The sequence below is a fragment of the Marmota monax genome, unplaced genomic scaffold, assembly GCF_021218885.2.
Source record: "Marmota monax isolate L192 unplaced genomic scaffold, Marmota_monax_Labrador192_F-V1.1 WCK01_AAM20220418_F8-fsc00156, whole genome shotgun sequence".
NCBI lineage: Eukaryota > Metazoa > Chordata > Mammalia > Rodentia > Sciuridae > Marmota > Marmota monax.
In genome coordinates, this window is record NW_026694013.1 from 3114600 (window position 1) to 3132079 (window position 17480).

Consider the following 17480-nt stretch of genomic DNA (forward strand, 5'->3'; position numbering starts at 1 on the left):
CTTAGAAACAGACTAAACTGGAACTGAATGAAAGGCAGTTTCTTCCATCTCACCCATCTCCTGTTCCCATGTCCCAGAAAGATAACCATTTCTTGAGTATCTTCCCAGGAAATTTGTACACATACCCTACAAATATAAATCCTGAGCTCTACTGTCTACTGATTGCAAGTCATCAGAAATTACCCATAGAGAGCAGAGTCAGATACTGTACAATTCTGTCATATATGCAAACTCACAACTTATCTTTCCAATTATGGCTTCTTCCTGTCCCGATTCATCCAGATTCATTGCCAGAGCCATTTTCCTAAAATACCACTTTCCGTATGTCCTACTCAAAGAGTCTCTGCTGCTTCCTGTCACCTTTTTCTAAAGCTGACTTTCAGAGTTTTCTTTTACCATGCTCCATTCTATCTATTCTAATGTCAAGTAATGTTACTAATGTGAATATTATAATTATTACAAATCCTATATCTGAACATTCACCTCCAGGAACTTCAATTTCACTCTGTCCTCTGACAAATATCCTCAGTCTCATCTCCTGGACCCTCATTAATTTTGTTTCTCTGGAGGATCTTTTCTCCCCTCTAGCTCAGGGAATGTTCCTATACATGATGCCTAAACCTTGCATTGCATGGGTGAGAAAATGTTCCTACCAGGATTAAGTGATATCCTACGAGGCTCATGCCTGTTTTCTGGAGGAGATAGAACTAATATTTATCCTGGATCATTAGTTTTTGCTTTAAACTACATTCCTTTAAACTAAATTCCATAAATAGTACAAGTAGCCATGAAGAGATAGTGTGGTAAAATGCATTAGTTTATTGGGTTTCTTCATTGTTACGTGTGCATAAGGTAGAAAGTAATCACAGTCCATTCTGGAGTGAGTAGACCATGTTGCTGAGGAGTCCTGGAGTACAGCAGCTGAGCTAAGCAAACTTGGTGAGTGCCTCTCCACCTTCTCCTTTGAAAATGGGGCCAGTGACACTTACCTTGCATGCTTCAATAGAGAGGGAGATTTTTCTGCACAGAGAAAAAGAGCTTTCATTTAGGATCACAATTTCCATTTCTTTTCCTCCCTGTTATCAAATGTAACGTATGAAAATGAAAGATAATAATGTAAAGTGCATGTTGAAGGGAGAATGTCCAATGAATTTAGCCTTACTTATTTATCCAGCAGCTTGATCCCTCTGATACTGGCTTAAGCCAATGAACTCCTTCACTTAAACTTGCTCCACATCCTTCTCCCCACAATATGCTCCCACTTTCTACTTCCTCACCCCTATACTCAACCAGTCTTCTTAAATGACTGTGTACATGAAATTTTTGTAAGCCATTTGCTGCAGACACTCCTCTCTATCAGGATACTCTTTTTTTTCATTCCTTTAGTTTATAAAGCTGAGCATGTGTCTCAACAACTTCCTCCCTTATCATCATATTCTGGCTATGATGCTCTATGTACTTGTCTACAGGTACATATCTTGAAGCCCTTCCTCTACTCCTGCCAAGGCCCCTACTCTCCACAGCTAGATGTTGGTTGGTTTAGCCCATTCTAGCATCTGCCGAGGTTCAAACTCTGTGGCTAAAAGTTGCCTTGTGACTTTTACTGGTCCTAGGCAGGTACTTTTGGGGACATTTTCTGCACAAAGAAATATTAAGATAGACTTACAGTTGTGTTGCTATAAATGCAAATATAATCTGGCCTGTGGTTCTGTTTATCTGTCATTAATAGTACACTTATATTTTTCTTCTGATCTGTGTTAAGACAAAATGTTTTCATGGGTCCCTGAAAATACTGTGGGTCCTCCTATTGTGGGTCCTCCTATGCTGTTAGGTGACTCAGCGTTTTGAGAGACAGGTGTTCTTGGAGTTCAGTTTTGTCATAAACTTGAGACACACCAAGAGAAAGAAGGGGCACAGGTGGATATAAGAAAAGTAACCCTTTTTGTGTGTCTGCAGTAACTGTTTCTCACTTTAGAGCTTGATGCATCCTTTCTAATTTTTTCTCCCCCTCACCTAACTTCTGCAGAGTGAATGCTTTCAGCTCACTCTTAGGCCTACCCTTTTTCAGAGGATTTCCTTTGAAGCATGGATTTGTCAGAGCTTGGGGAAACTGCAACCTTCCTCAGAAGAAGGGAGGCTGACCTGCTTTTGCTGGAGACTATGACCTTTGATAGTAAGACCTGTGGTGGCTGCTGGTTTTTCTCATGTTATTACTTCAAGGTAGCAACTAAGATATTTGATTGAGAGGCGCCATCAATTCTGAATCCAAACTTATTCAATTAGCCTCTATGTATCTTTGACGAACAATGGAGGAGCTCATAACGTCCACACCAGGAATGGAGGAAGATGTCTGGGAGATGGCCCAGGCCCAGGCCCTACTCAGTTGGTCCTCAGACAGTTGTTTTTCTCAGAAGCCACTGTTACAACATTTATGTCCCAGGAGTGGACCACTGAAAAAGACATTTTTTAGAAGCCTTAGTAGTAGGTGAATAAATGCCTTAGGGGAGAGAGACTAGACAGTGACTTAAGTAGAGGTGGAGATTGTACACTGTGAGGAAAAAGAAAAGAAAAGACTCTGGCAAAGCTGGAGAATTGGAATTTGCCTCTGACCCTCTTTGGAATTTCTTAATGTTGTAACTTGGCCCTCTGGGGGTCTCCTAGGTCAGCAGAGTCTCTGGGCCAACACTAAAGAAAAGGTAATTAGGAGTCTTGCTCATAATTTCTTGATCCTTTTAGGCAAGGAAAAAAAGCTAATGAGAAGTTAGCCTCTAGACAAAGGCCAAGTTCTACACAAAATTCTCTCAATGTAGGTTACCTTTTACCCTCTTCTTCCTTTACATGTCTGGGCTACATAGCCGTTCTCTGGATTTTAGCCAATTGAAGATTAGAAATCAGATTCATAGTGTGATCTAGAATCAAGTCACTGATGTTCCTTAATTCCAAAATTATTCATCAGTTCACCATAAAAACTGAATGTTGTTCTAGTACACAGATTTAGTCAGCGTTACACTTAATATGATCAATTATAATTCAAGTCATTTATGTAGGACATTATACTTCCATCAAAAACCAAGCAGTCCTGGATTAGTTCCCAGTTTCCAGTCATAGGATTTCATTACTATGATTAGATTTCCAAGTACCTAATTATAGTCTATCAAATCAAATACAATAACAGAACCATCCCTGAGGTCAGATGTGGTCATGCACAGTCTTTAGCACAGGTGGTTAGACCACTAAGGACAAGACAATGGTGCTGCCAGGGAGAAAATCAAAATTGGACCAAATCATTAGAGATATATGCATGATTCATTTTGTAGAATCAGCATAGTAATCAATTACTTAAAATATAGCAATCCACATAATCTTTAATTAATTTGTTTTTTAGCCAAACAATCCTTCCTCATAGAAATGCACTAGCAACAAAGAGATGAAAGTTATAAAAAGTTTTCATTTCCTCAGGTTAGTAGACAATGGAGCTTTCTGTTTTGAACTCAGGTAAAATGGAAATAGTATGTTACTAAGTATTTGCTCAGTAGTCTTGGATTCACTCTCACTATTATTGATCCCATCTGGACATACAATTAGAACAAACTACTTCACTATATTGGGACTCGGTTTTCTGACCTGTCAAATGGGGATAATAATACTTGGCATGTCCACCAATCTCCATTGATTTGAGGAATATGAGGACTACAATGAGAAACATGAAAAACAAATATGATGCATTACAGGAAAATAAAACTAAAACTGTGGAGTGTTACAGAGGAAGCCTGAGTGGTTTTAGAGATTCAAAGCAAAACACCATTCCAAACCAAATGTAAATGAAAAAAGCTATATATTTAAAATTACTCCAAAATTGAATACAGTATTTTATTAATCACTTTTTTTTCACTGTAACAAAATACCTGTGATGACAAACCTAAGTAGAACAAGGGTTTATGTTGGTTCATGGTTTCAGTCCATGGTCACTGGGCCCTATTTGGGCCTGTGATGGTGCAGTAGGTTGTAGTGAGAGCACATGGCAGAGGAGGCAGAGGAAGCCTGTTCACCTCATTGTTGGTGCAGGCCCCAAATGGCTGGAGTTAGGCTCCCTCCCGAGTCTTCCAGCTATGTGATGAATTTAGTGTGTAGCCAGGGCTGGGAGTTGGCTACCTCATGGTTAATCAAGGCCAGAGACACTCTGATTCAGCATATGTACTCAAGGTCATAAACATTAACTTGTAAGTATGCACCCCCTTATGTAACCTGTTGGCAGTGTGCCTTCTTTGTTTGGCCTGAATATAAAAAGTGGCTATGGAAAAGACTCAAGGACTACAAGGGGCAAAATGAAGACTAAAATGGAACTGGCTGGAGTCTGAAGCTAAAGCTGGAGGCTGGAGGCCATTACCACCTCTGAATAAAGCTTGCCTACTATCTTAACTGTATCTTGCATCTTCTTCCACCTGCCAGGACCCTGAGTCTGTTTCCTGGACCTGAGCCCCTTCAGGAGGCTCATGGTGGTGGGGAAAAACAAAGAGAGAGAGGAAGGCAATCGGCCTCTAAAACATGAGCCTTTGGGGATACTCTAGATCCAAACCAGAGAAATGTAACCCCAATTTTGATTTCTACTACAAGAGTTCACAAGAAATGCTTCATATAGATAGTCGTAGTTATAAATACACTGACTATAGATGATTGACAATTTTTTTCTCTACTTTGAGTTTTCTCCAATACCTATTATCTGCATATTGGAAAATATATTAAATATATCAATATATTAGTATGCTTAATATATTGATATATTTAATTATCTAAAAATAGTTAAACGTATAGTCGAAAATCTCCTCATTATACAGGTGAAAAAACTCAAGACCAAAATAATGAGGCAATTGCTTTATATCTCATTAGTAACAAAGCTGGTACTAGAATCCAGATTGCCTGATACAAAGGAATTGCTATCAACATTTCCAGTTCTGCACGATTCAAGAACACAAGGAACTAAAATTTGGTGGAGTTCATTTACCTCATATTTTAAAACATCCCTTTCAGACCCTCTGCTTCAGAGAGGGAAGGGTTTTCAAGATTTTTGCGGGGGGGGGGGCGGGAGGGGGCGGTAAAGAAACAATGATCATTACTGGGCAGGTGGTGAACCTGCTTCTTGAGAGAAAAACTGGAGGAAGAAATTCTAAGCACATGTTAGAAGAAGCATGCTACAATGGAGACAATACTTAGTTAGGAGGTGACTAATCTAATTTCTATAGAGTCATTTTTCTAACTGCCACCAATGAGTTATGTGATTGTGGTGTGACTAGGGCCAACTCTCTTTACCTCTCCTCCAAGGATCTTAAAAGAGAAAGAGTGAAAAGACTGTCAGGTGATCTTCAATTTTCTTTTGAGCAGTAACATTTGGTTTAAAATGCAGAACATTAACCTTAAACACACACATGAAATTACACTTTCAAAAACAAGCACAGTTTCATAGACATATCACAAAGAAATTTCACTTTTTGTTAAGAGACAAAAATAACGCATACAATGACAAACCAGTATTTAAAAACACAGATGCCAAGCAGAAAGCAAATGCCTGGTGTGCTAGATGGGAGTATAAAATCCTCTCACCAAGCAGTTTGAGCAGTGGATTGTTTGTAATCATGAAAACAGAGAAGTCAGCAAATTGTAGATTGTGATAGCAAGTAAATAGTGAGTGAGCTGGAAGTGCAGCTCAGTGGCAGAATGCAGACTTAGTACGTGTGACACCTGGGTTCAATTGCCAGAACCAAGGGGGAAAAAAAATATATGTAGTGAGCAAAAAAATTCACTGCAGAGACAAGCTTGTTGGAAGAAGGTGGTAAAATTTCCCAACTTCCCCTACTTCTTGCATGCTCCTTTCCTTGTCGAGTAGGACACTGGGGAAAACATATGGCCTCTAGCTGTGAGGGCTCTCTAGATTTTGTGACTCCTATATTAGAGGTGGTGGTGGTGGCTGAGCTGGCATTACACATTAGTGCCACGGTGACAGTGGGGTTTTCACTATGTCTTCCTTGGCCCTGGGCTAGGATTTTCCTCGTTCCAGCCAATGTTCTCCCCTCAGCCTTCCTCTTATCTATATGAGGAATTGTGATCTGAGGACTCCTGGGATTTTCTGCTAAAACTCCCTTTCCTTTGAAAGTGAAATTCTTACTCATCTTCACTGGCTACCTGCCTCAGGTGGAGAGAACTTGGGACGTATGGAAGTGAGCCTAGAGAATCTGCCTCAGGTGTTCACAAGAGTTCTGCCTCATTTCACCTAAAATCTTTTCTGGTTAGTCACTTTGTGAAGAGGTTTCTTTGTTTAAGGATGAAGCATGGGCATGAGGAGGCTGAAGAGAGAAAAATAATATATGGGAGAAAATATGAGTTAGTTTTACTGTATAACAGAAATAAACTGTATTCTCTCTCCTTAGTCGCCCCTGCGATTCTAGCACACCATTTTCTTCGCAGACTTTCATTCAAAGATTAAAATTATCATCTAAAGAAACCCTGAAGAACAAGACCACTGACCTAAGTTTTTACTTAGTTCCAGATCTTTCTGAGTGAAGATTTTGGAAGGGATTTGGAAGAGAATATGAGAACCAAGGCAAAACCCAAGGGCACAGGGTTATGAATGGTATAATTGGTGGGATTGGGGTGGGTAAACTTTAAACAGGTGTTGATAGGTAATGTTCTTTTATTAAAATGATCTGTGGTGCTGCCAAATATCAGCTTACTGAGATGTTTCTCATTCCCATAGAGTCATTGTGTAGGAGTATCTTCAGGGTAAGTATTCTGTTTTAGATGAGATGCTTTCCAGAAATTCATGTGTGAGAATATGCAAGAAAATTTAGAGATGAAGTGATTGGGTTTGAAAATCTTAACTTAATCAGTGCATTAATCCACTGATAGGGATTAACTGGGTGGTAACTGTCGGCAGATAGGGTGTGGCTAGAGGAGGTGAATCATTGAGGGGCGTGGCTGTGGGGTATATATTTTGTCTGTGGCGAGGGACACCCTTTTTCTACTTCCTAGTGACCGTGTCCTGCGCAGCTTTCTTCCTCTACCCACTTCTGAGATGATGTTCTGCTTTACCTCTAGGCCAAAGCAGTGGAGTCTCTTGCCTATAAACTGAGACTTCTGAAACTATTGAGTACCAAGTATACTTTTCTCCTCACAAATTGGTATTATCAGGTCTTTTGGTCAGGGCAACAAAAAACAGTAAGAAATCATGATTATTTTTTTAAATAAGAAAAAAGATTTTGGTGGTACTGGGGATTGAATCTAGAGGTTCTCTACCACTCAGCTACACCTCCCAAGTTCTTTTTTTTTTTTTTTGCTTGGGGTGGGGGGGGGCTTGGACTCAGAGGCACTCAACCATTGAGCCACATCTCCAGCACTATTTTGTATTTTATTTAGAGACAGAGTCTCACTTATTTGCTTAGCACCTCAATTTAGCTGAGGCTGACTTTGAACTGGCAATCCTCCTGCCTCAGCCTCTTGAGCCACTGGGGTTGCAGGAGTGCACTACCATGCTCAGCTCCAAGTCTTTATTTTGAGACTTGCTGTGTGACCCAGCTGGGTTTGAACTTGTGCTCCTACTGTTTCAGCCTCTCAAGACCCTGGAATTATAGGCATGCACCATTGCTCGTGACTGCATTCATGATTTCATGTAACTTTAGGTAAGTTTTTTACATAAAGCAATTTTTATTATAAAACTTTATGTAAATTTTTATAAAATTTATATAATTTACAAAATTCCCATGTTGATGATTTTAAATCAACAAGAAAATTTAACAGAAAGATCGTATCCATCAGTATGAAAGAACCTAGTTTATATTTGCACAATTATAATAGTTATAATCTATATTTCCTTTACAGGGAAGGAGAATGCTGGGATTATGATGGGAAGAATGGATACACCGAGGCCAAATTTGAAAGAAATGAAGATGGAAAAATAATTGACTAGAGACAGAAAGGTAAAAGAATGTTTATTTCATCTTGGAAATACCTATGTTCTCTTTTTAATAGAATCATGAAACATCTCCTTTCTCTAATATTTTTATTATTAAAGATCTGGTCTTTAATAAGAATGAACATGGAATAAATCATAGTAAAATGATTCATGATTCCTGTGGCTAACATTACTGGCTCTAGACTTCACAACCATTTCCACTTCTTTCATCAATGGTTCAAGTATTTTTTAAGGTGCCCTGTGGAGTGAATAATGACCTGTAGACTTATGAAACAAGCTGTGGTTATTGGATCAAGAAAGAGATGTATAATTTGAATAACAATGTAGTGTAAGAGTAGCCAAAGATGGGGGGTTGGCCATTTACATCAAATGCTAAAGAAAGACCTAAGGGACTTGGAGAAAGCCTTGGATTTGAGAATTAGGAGGTCACCTACGACCTCTAAAAGAGAAGATTAGGTCAAGTGCTTGTTCCATAAGACTACAAGATTTATGTGGGAATGTGAGGTGAAGCCATGACAGCCCCACATCTCTCTGCCTTTTGTTGGGGCATTCAAAGCAGCAGCACAGTATTGAGAAGACTGCTCACTCTCAGAACCTTCTTCACCTTTATCCCTGACCTGGTGTTATCACCATATTGTGAGATTTTTCAGATAATTCTCTTCTCAAAACTCTTTCCAATTCTGCCCTTTCTCAACTCTATAATAAATAGTCATTATCAAGAAAATTCACCTTTTCCATGCTGTCTTTCTATGTGGACAATATGATCTAAAGCAGTGCCATTTGATTTGTAGAGTTCTGGAGGCCACTCATAAATACCACTTGTGGTGCTTCAATATGCCTTTCCAATAGCCAATGTCTGTATGTTAACAAAACGAACAAAATAAAACAAACAATAACCACCTAACTGGGTAGATTTTTGTGATCCATGGGATTATGGAAGGAACCTGTTCCTTTCAATAAGAAGATGAATAGCTGGCAAGGGCAAGTTCAGAGGGCTATTTAGCTTTGAGACAATTTTTTATTTAAAAAGGGGGATTTGAATGTGTCTTGTGTCTCTTCCATTGTTCATGGCAAAAGTTTTAAAAATCAAGTTTATTGATATGCAAATTTTATATCTGATAGCTCACCTCTTTAAGTGAAAGTGCTTATTTCAATGGTTTTAAGACATTTAAAGAATTGTGGAAGCATCACCATATCGTGTCTGATATTAGACCATTTTCTACATCCCATAAAAGAAACCTGCATTTTTTAGCAGTCACTGCTCTTCTCTCTTTACCCAGCAGTGATCCATCTACAGATGGACAGACATCATCTTAGGTGCCTCTCCTTTGTCTTTCAGGTGAGGAGTTACAGCTGGTGAGACTGATAAGCTCACAGGCCTGGTTTCTCTGATAGAGGTTTGAGACACTCATGCATCCAGGTGCTTCTAATGGAATGCAGTAAGTTCACAAGTGATCCTTTTTCACTAACATAATTAATTTATTAGTTTGGGCCTCATGATTATACTATGCAGGTGGTGGTTGTGTACATGTATAAACAAGGTATAGAGTCGTTCTACCTTGTACTCAAAAGTTATTAGTTAGTTACTTATGGCAAACTACTTTATAAAATTGAGTAACTAGGACACTGCTGTTCTATATGACATGAATAACTCCAGGAAGGGCACAGCCAGCTCTCCACAGGACTCCAGAGGAGAAGGATCACTCACTGCTGGAGTCCTGTCAGAGTGTCTGATGGATGGGGATGAGACGGAGACCATGAAGAGTGTGAGAGTCTTGCAAAGAAGAAGGCATCATCAGCCGGGGTGAAATGGGCAGTCACTTGACACCAGTACTTTCTAATCAAGTGAGAGTTATAAAAAGAGATTAGGACGCCTTTGATAAGAATGCCAAGCAACTCCCTGATAGTAGCAGCTTACCCACACTAATCAAGATATTCATATTTTCTGAGTAGCTCCAAGTCCCATGTAGTTTTTGGAGCCACAATTCAACCACTTCAGTGACTTGGTGAACCACTCAGTGTCCTGAAAGTCACATCCTTGATCTTGGTTGAGGCATAGATTCCCTATGGCCTCAAATGCCTGACGACTGGTTATCAAAACCCCTCAGCATGTTGATATTTTTCTCTATTTTCCAAATCTCTATGAGGCAGACATGTTAGTAGTTAGAAGATTTCCCAGGGGAGAGGTAATCCCAGGTCCTTATGTTAGTCTAACCTGCTTCTGCCTCTTCCTATTAGATGTCCTTTCTTTATAAGAATCTGAAAGTTCTCTTCTTTTGTTTTCCTTTATAAGTAAATATTTGAGCAAATGTTACCTGACAGGGGAAGAACTGACAAGCCTGAAAGAATTTCTTATCTATTTTCTGAAATCTGTTCTGATCATCCCTCAGACATATTTAAGTCTCTTCTATGTGGCCATAAACCCTTACAATTGGCTTTCCATGTGTCAGAAGTCCTGGCTGCCCACAAAGGGAAGAAACGCTTGGAGGCTCCCCCTCACATCTTTGCTGTTGCTAATAATGCCTTTCAGGATATGCTTCACAGTTAGTAGCTGCTCTAGAAAATGAAAAGTAAAACCATCTGATCTGCTATTTCTCTTAAGTGTCACCACGTGGCACTTAAACATTGTGAGAAGAGCATGGCCTTTACAGGGATTTAACACAGTGAAGCCCCTCTTCTGGATAATGTGTGGGCAAAATAGTGCTTACCTCCTATGGTTACTGGGATGATTATCTTACATGTCAAAGTGAGATATTTTAAAGTGCCTGGGTTGGTAGCTGACCCAGAATAAGCCCCCTTTAGATGTCAGCTTTTATTACATAAAGTTTTTCTCATACTGTCTGTCACAAAGAAGTTGTTCTATAGCTATTATAATACAATGATTCCTAAAAAGCTTAAGGTGGCAGACATATCACCCGTTTGTTGGTGATCATTTGTATTTAGAGGAAAGAAATAAGCCTAGAATTTATATGTTCATAGGACTGTTGTGATTGAGACAAGAGAAAATCCATTTTATTCTGCAACTTTTAAGTGGCATTATTTTTTCTAGCTGAAAGTGAAGCTGTATAGATATAGAACAAGTCAATGCTCTTTGTGTTTGCTGTGCTTTATTTTTTCCCCCTTAAGGCCTGCATGAAGTTTCAATGGAAACAGACGCCTACATTTCACTGAGACTAAAGCCTACATTTGATGCTTTTGAATCGTTTGCTTTTCAGATGTAGAATAAATTCCTGGCAAGAATAAGATACTCAGCAAATTGTCATAATGCATTAGTCAGTGACTACTCCACATATGGTGAGGGATAGTCTGGCTCCCTCCTTTAAAGAAACCCTTTAGAGGCCACAGTGCACAAGCTGGGCTGAAGCGGCCTCTTGTTGGAGAGGGCTCCCTTTTTCCAAGTGATCATGTTCAAAGGTCCCTGGACTAAGAAGAAGAACTGAAAGTTAGTAGGTATGAGCATGGAGCAGATAACATGCTATTGTGAGCGACCAGATTGGGGCAGGGCAAAGTACAATAAGTAGTGGGAACTAAAAGATGGTATGGTTTTGCAGAATAAGAAGTCAAGAGAAAGGAAGGATAGAGTTTCAGTGAAACCATTTTTTTTTGTGTTAATTTTGATGGAAATAACACTAACAGGGCAGGTGAATGTCACCATGTGCCTGAGACCCATGCGGCTGTGAAGTGCTGAAGTCCTTGGGCCTTCCTATGCAATATTGGTGTCACTCTGTGCGTTAGGTTTTCTATCCCAAGATATATAGATAAACTCAGGCCTTGATTATTTTAATGCTTTGGGTGATAAAGCTGTAAATTCACTACTGTGTTCTTTCCACATTACAAAATTAGCTGGTGGTGGCTTTTTGCACTGTGACAAAAAGGCTCTTGGTTTCAGAGGTTTCAGTCTATGGTCAGCTGGCTCAATTGCTTTGGGGTTATAATATAGCAGAACATCATAGTGGAAGATCATGGCAGAGGAAAGCTGCTCAGCTCATGGCAGCCATGAAGGAAACAAAGAGAAAGGAAGAGACTCAAGACAAGATAAACCCTTCCAGGGCATGTCCCCAATGACCCACTTCCTCCAACCAGGCCCCACCTCCTACAGTTTTCTTTTTTTTTTTTTTTCTTTTTTTTTTTTATTGTTGGTTGTTCAAAACATTACATAGTTCTTGACATATCATATTTCACACTTTGCTTCAAGTGGGTTATGAACTCCCATTTTTAGCCCATATACAGATTGCAGAATCACATCAATTACACATCCATTGATTTACATATTGCCATACTAGTGACTGTCATGTTCTGCTGCCTTTCCTATCCTCTACTATCCCCCCTCCCCTCCCCTCCCCACCCCTCTTCTCTCTCTACCCCCTCTACTGTCCTTCATTTCTCCCCCTTGTATTATTTTTCCCTTTCCCCTCATTTCCTCTTGTATGTTCTTTTGTATAACCCTGAGGGTCTCCTTCCATTTCCATGCAATTTCCCTTTTCTCTCCCTTTCCCTCCCACCTCTCATCCCTGTTTAATGTTAATCTTCTTCTCATGCTCTTCGTCCCTACTCTGTTCTTAGTTACTCTCCTTATATCAAAGAAGACATTTGGCATTTGTTTTTTAGGGATTGGCTAGCTTCACTTAGCATAATCTGCTCTAGTGCCATCCATTTCCCTGCAAATTCTATGATTTTGTCATTTTTTAATGCAGAGTAATACTCCATTATGTATAAATGCCACATTTTTTTTAATCCATTCGTCTATTGAAGGGCATCTGGGTTGGTTCCACAGTCTTGCTATTGTGAATTGAGCTGCTATGAACATCGATGTAGCAGTGTCCCTGTAGCATGCTCTTTTTAGGTCTTTAGGGAATAGACCAAGAAGGGGAATAGCTGGGTCAAATGGTGGCTCCATTCCCAGCTTTCCAAGAAATCTCCATACTGCTTTCCAAATTGGCTGCACCAATCTGCAGTCCCACCAGCAATGTACAAGTGTACCCTTTTCCCCACATCCTCGCCAGCACTTGTTGTTGTTTGACTTCATAATGGCTGCCAATCTTACTGGAGTGAGATGGTATCTTAGGGTGGTTTTGATTTGCATTTCTCTGACTGCTAGAGATGGTGAGCATTTTTTCATGTACTTGTTGATTGATTGTATGTCCTCCTCTGAGAAGTGTCTGTTCAGGTCCTTGGCCCATTTGTTGATTGGGTTGTTTGTTCTCTTATTGTCTAATTTTTTGAGTTCTTTGTATACTCTGGATATTAGGGCTCTATCTGAAGTGTGAGGAGTAAAGATTTGTTCCCAGGATGTAGGCTCTCTATTTACCTCTCTTATTGTTTCTTTAGCTGAGAAAAAACTTTTTAGTTTGAGTAAGTCCCATTTGTTGATTCTAGTTATTAACTTTTGTGCTATGGGTGTCCTATTGAGGAATTTGGAGCCCGACCCCACCGTATGTAGATCGTAGCCAACTTTTTCTTCTATCAGACGGCGTGTCTCTGATTTGATATCAAGCTCCTTGATCCATTTTGAATTAACTTTTGTGCATGGCGAGAGAAAGGGATTCAGTTTCATTTTGTTGCATATGGATTTCCAGTTTTCCCAGCACCATTTGTTGAAGATGCTATCCTTCCTCCATTGCATGCTTTTAGCCCCTTTATCAAATATAAGATAGTTGTAGTTTTGTGGATTGGTTTCTGTGTCCTCTATTCTGTACCATTGGTCCACCCGCCTGTTTTGGTACCAGTACCATGCTGTTTTTGTTACTATTGCTCTGTAGTATAGTTTGAAGTCTGGTATCGCTATACCGCCTGATTCACACTTCCTGCTTAGCCTAGTTTTTGCTATTCTGGGTCTTTTATTTTTCCATATGAATTTCATGATTGCTTTCTCTATTTCTACAAGAAATGCCGTTGGGATTTTGATTGGCATTGCATTAAACCTATAGAGAACTTTTGGTAATATCGCCATTTTGATGATGTTAGTTCTGCCTATCCAAGAACAGGGTATATTTTTCCATCTTCTAAGATCTTCTTCTATTTCTCTCTTTAGGGTTCTGTAGTTTTCATTGTATAAGTCTTTCACCTCTTTTGTTAGGTTGATTCCCAAGTATTTTATTTTTTTTGAAGATATTGTGAATGGAGTGGTTGTCCTCATTTCCATTTCAGAGGATTTGTCGCTGATATACAGGAATGCCTTTGATTTATGCGTGTTGATTTTATATCCTGCCACTTTGCTGAATTCATTTATTAGCTCTAATAGTTTCTTTGTAGAGCCTTTTGGGTCTGCTAGGTATAGAATCATATCATCTGAAAATAGTGATAATTTAAGTTCTTCTTTTCCTATTTTGATGCCTTTAATTTCTTTCGTCTGTCTAATTGCTCTGGCCAGCGTTTCGAGAACTATGTTGAACAGAAGTGGTGAAAGAGGGCATCCCTGTCTTGTTCCAGATTTTAGAGGGAATGCCTTCAGTTTTTCTCCATTCAGAATGATGCTAGCCTGAGGCTTAGCATAGATTGCTTTTACAATATTGAGGTATGTTCCTGTTATCCCTAGTTTTTCTAGAGTTTTGAACATAAAGGGATGCTGTACTTTGTCGAATGCTTTTTCCGCATCTATCGAGATGATCATATGGTTCTTATTTTTAAGTCTATTGATGTGGTGAATAACATTTATTGATTTCCGTATATTGAACCAGCCTTGCATCCCAGGGATGAATCCTACTTGATCATGGTGCACAATTTTTTTGATATGTTTTTGTATCCGATTCGCCAGAATTTTATTGAGGATTTTTGCATCTAGGTTCATTAGAGATATTGGTCTGTAGTTTTCTTTCTTTGAAGTGTCTTTGTCTGGTTTAGGTATCAGGGTGATGTTGGCCTCATAGAATGAATTTGGAAGTTCTCCCTCTTTTTCTATTTCCTGAAGTAGCTTGAAAAGTATTGGTATTAGTTCCTCTTTAAAGGTTTTGTAAAACTCTGCTGTATACCCATCCGGTCCTGGGCTTTTCTTAGTTGGTAGTCTTTTGATGGTTTCTTCTATTTCCTCAATTGATATTGGTCTGTTTAGGTTGTCTATATCCTCCTGACTCAATCTGGGCAGATCATATGACTTAAGAAATTTATCTATGCCTTCACTATCTTCTAATTTATTGGAGTATAAGGATTCAAAATAATTTTTGATTATCTTCTGTATTTCTGAAGTGTCTGTTGTGATATTGCCTTTTTCATCCCGTATGCTAGTAATTTGAGTTCTCTCTCTTCTTCTCTTCGCTAGCATGGCTAAGGGTCTGTCGATTTTGTTTATTTTTTCAAAGAACCAACTTTTAGTTTTGTCACTTTTTTCAATTGTTTCTTTTGTTTCGATTTCATTAATTTCAGCTCTGATTTTAATTATTTCTTGCCTTCTACTTCTTTTGCTGTTGTTTTGCTCTTCTTTTTCTAGGATTTTGAGATGAAGTATGAGATCATTTATTTGTTGGTTTTTTCTTTTTTTAAGGAATGAACTCCAAGCAATGAATTTTCCTCTTAGAACTGCTTTCAATGTGTCCCATAGATTCCGATATGTTGTGTCTGTGTTTTCATTAATCTCTAAGAATTTTTTAATTTCCTCCTTGATGTCTTCTATAACCCATTGATCATTCAGTAACCTATTGTTCATTCTCCAAGTGATGTATGCTTTTTCCTTCCTTCTTTTATCGTTGATTTTCAGTTTCATTCCATTATGATCAGATAGGATGCATGGTATTATCTCTACTCCTTTATATTGTCTAAGAGTTGCCCTGTGACATAATATATGACCTATTTTTGAGAAGGATCCATGTGCTGCTGAGAAAAAAGTGTAACTGCTTGATGTTGGGTGGTATATTCTATATATGTCAATTAAGTCTAGGTTATTAATTGTGTTATTGAGTTCTATAGTTTCCTTATTCAACTTTTGTTTGGAAGATCTGTCCAGTGGCGAGAGAGGTGTGTTGAAGTCTCCCATGATTATTGTATGGTGGTCTATTAGACTCTTGAACTTGAGAAGAGTTTGTTTGATGAACATAGCTGCACCATTGTTTGGGGCATATATATTTATGATTGTTATGTCTTGTTGGTGTATGGTTCCCTTAAGCAGTATGTAGTGTCCCTCTTTATCCCTTTTGATTAACTTTGGCTTGAAATCTATTTTATTTTATATGAGTATGGACACTCCTGCTTGTTTCCGAAGTCCATATGAGTGATATGATTTTTCCCAACCTTTCACCTTCAGCCTATGTATGTCTTTTCCTATCAAATGCGTCTCCTGTAGGCAGCATATTGTTGGGTCTTGTTTTGAGATCCATTCTACTAGCCTGTGTCTCTTAATTGGTGAGTTTAAGCCATTAACATTTAGGGTTATTATTGAGATATGGGTTGTTGTTCCAGCCATATTTGTTTATTTATGTTACTAAACATGGTTTGTTTTCCTCTTTGATTATTCCCCCCCCCCTTTACTGTCCTACCTCCCACTGTTGGTTTTCATTGTTATTTTCCATTTCCTCTTCCTGTAATGTTTTGCCAAGGATGTTTTGAAGAGATGGTTTTCTAGCTGCATATTCTTTTAACTTTTGTTTGTCGTGGAAGGTTTTAATTTCATCTTCCATCCTGAAGCTTAATTTCGCTGGATACACAATTCTTGGTTGGAACCCATTTTCTTTCAGTGTTTGAAATATGTTATTCCAGGATCTTCTAGCTTTCAGAGTCTGTGTTGAAAGATCAGCTGTTATCCTGATTGGCTTGCCCCTAAATGTAATCTGCTTCCTTTCTCTTGTAGCTTTTAAAATTCTCTCCTTATTCTGTATGTTGGGCATCTTCATTATAATGTGTCTAGGTGTGGATCTCTTATAATTTTGCACATTCGGCGTCCTGTAGGCTTCTAGAATTTGGGATTCTGTCTCATTCTTCAAGTCTGGGAAGTTTTCTCGTATTATTTCATTGAATAAATTGCTCATTCCTTTGGTATGGAGTTCTATACCTTCCTGTATCCCAATGACTCTTAAGTTTGGTCTCTTAATGTTATCCCATATTTCTTGGATGTTCTGCTCATGGTTTCTTAACAGTCTTGCTGAGCTGTCTATGTTCTTTTCCAGTTGAAATACTTTGTCTTCATTGTCTGATGTTCTATCTTCTAAGTGTTCTACTCTGCTGGTAGTATTCTCCATTGAGTTTTTAAGTTGGTTTATTGCTTCCTGCATTTCTAGGATTTCTGTTTGTTTGTTTTTTATAACCTCTATCTCCCTGTATAGTTGATCCTTTGCTTCCTGGATTTGTTTGTGTAATTCCTTGTCGAAGTGATCTTTCATTGTCTGATTTTGCTGTCTAATTTCTTCCTTGATACTCCAGATCATCTGAAGCATATATATCCTGAATTCTTTATCTGACATTCCATCTGCTGCAGCTGTTACCTCTTCTAAAGTTGAGCTGACCTGCATTGCTTGTAGTCCTTTCTTTCCTTGTCTTTTCATACTGCTTGCGTTTCTTTCTTCTTGGTGAAACTGTTGTGTTTTTGAAATTT

The 17480-nt window shown here is 38.7% G+C and overlaps 1 protein-coding gene across 1 annotated transcript in view; it reads left to right on the plus strand.

Annotated features, from left to right (window-relative positions):
* Positions 1–2306: 2306 nt before the first annotated feature.
* The window catches only part of Myh15 (myosin heavy chain 15), a 161136-nt gene continuing 145962 nt past the window's right edge, over positions 2307–17480 (plus strand). Inside the window, 1 exon segment of the mRNA XM_058585464.1 lies at positions 2307–2382. Coding sequence (XP_058441447.1) covers positions 2307–2382 — 76 coding nt within the window.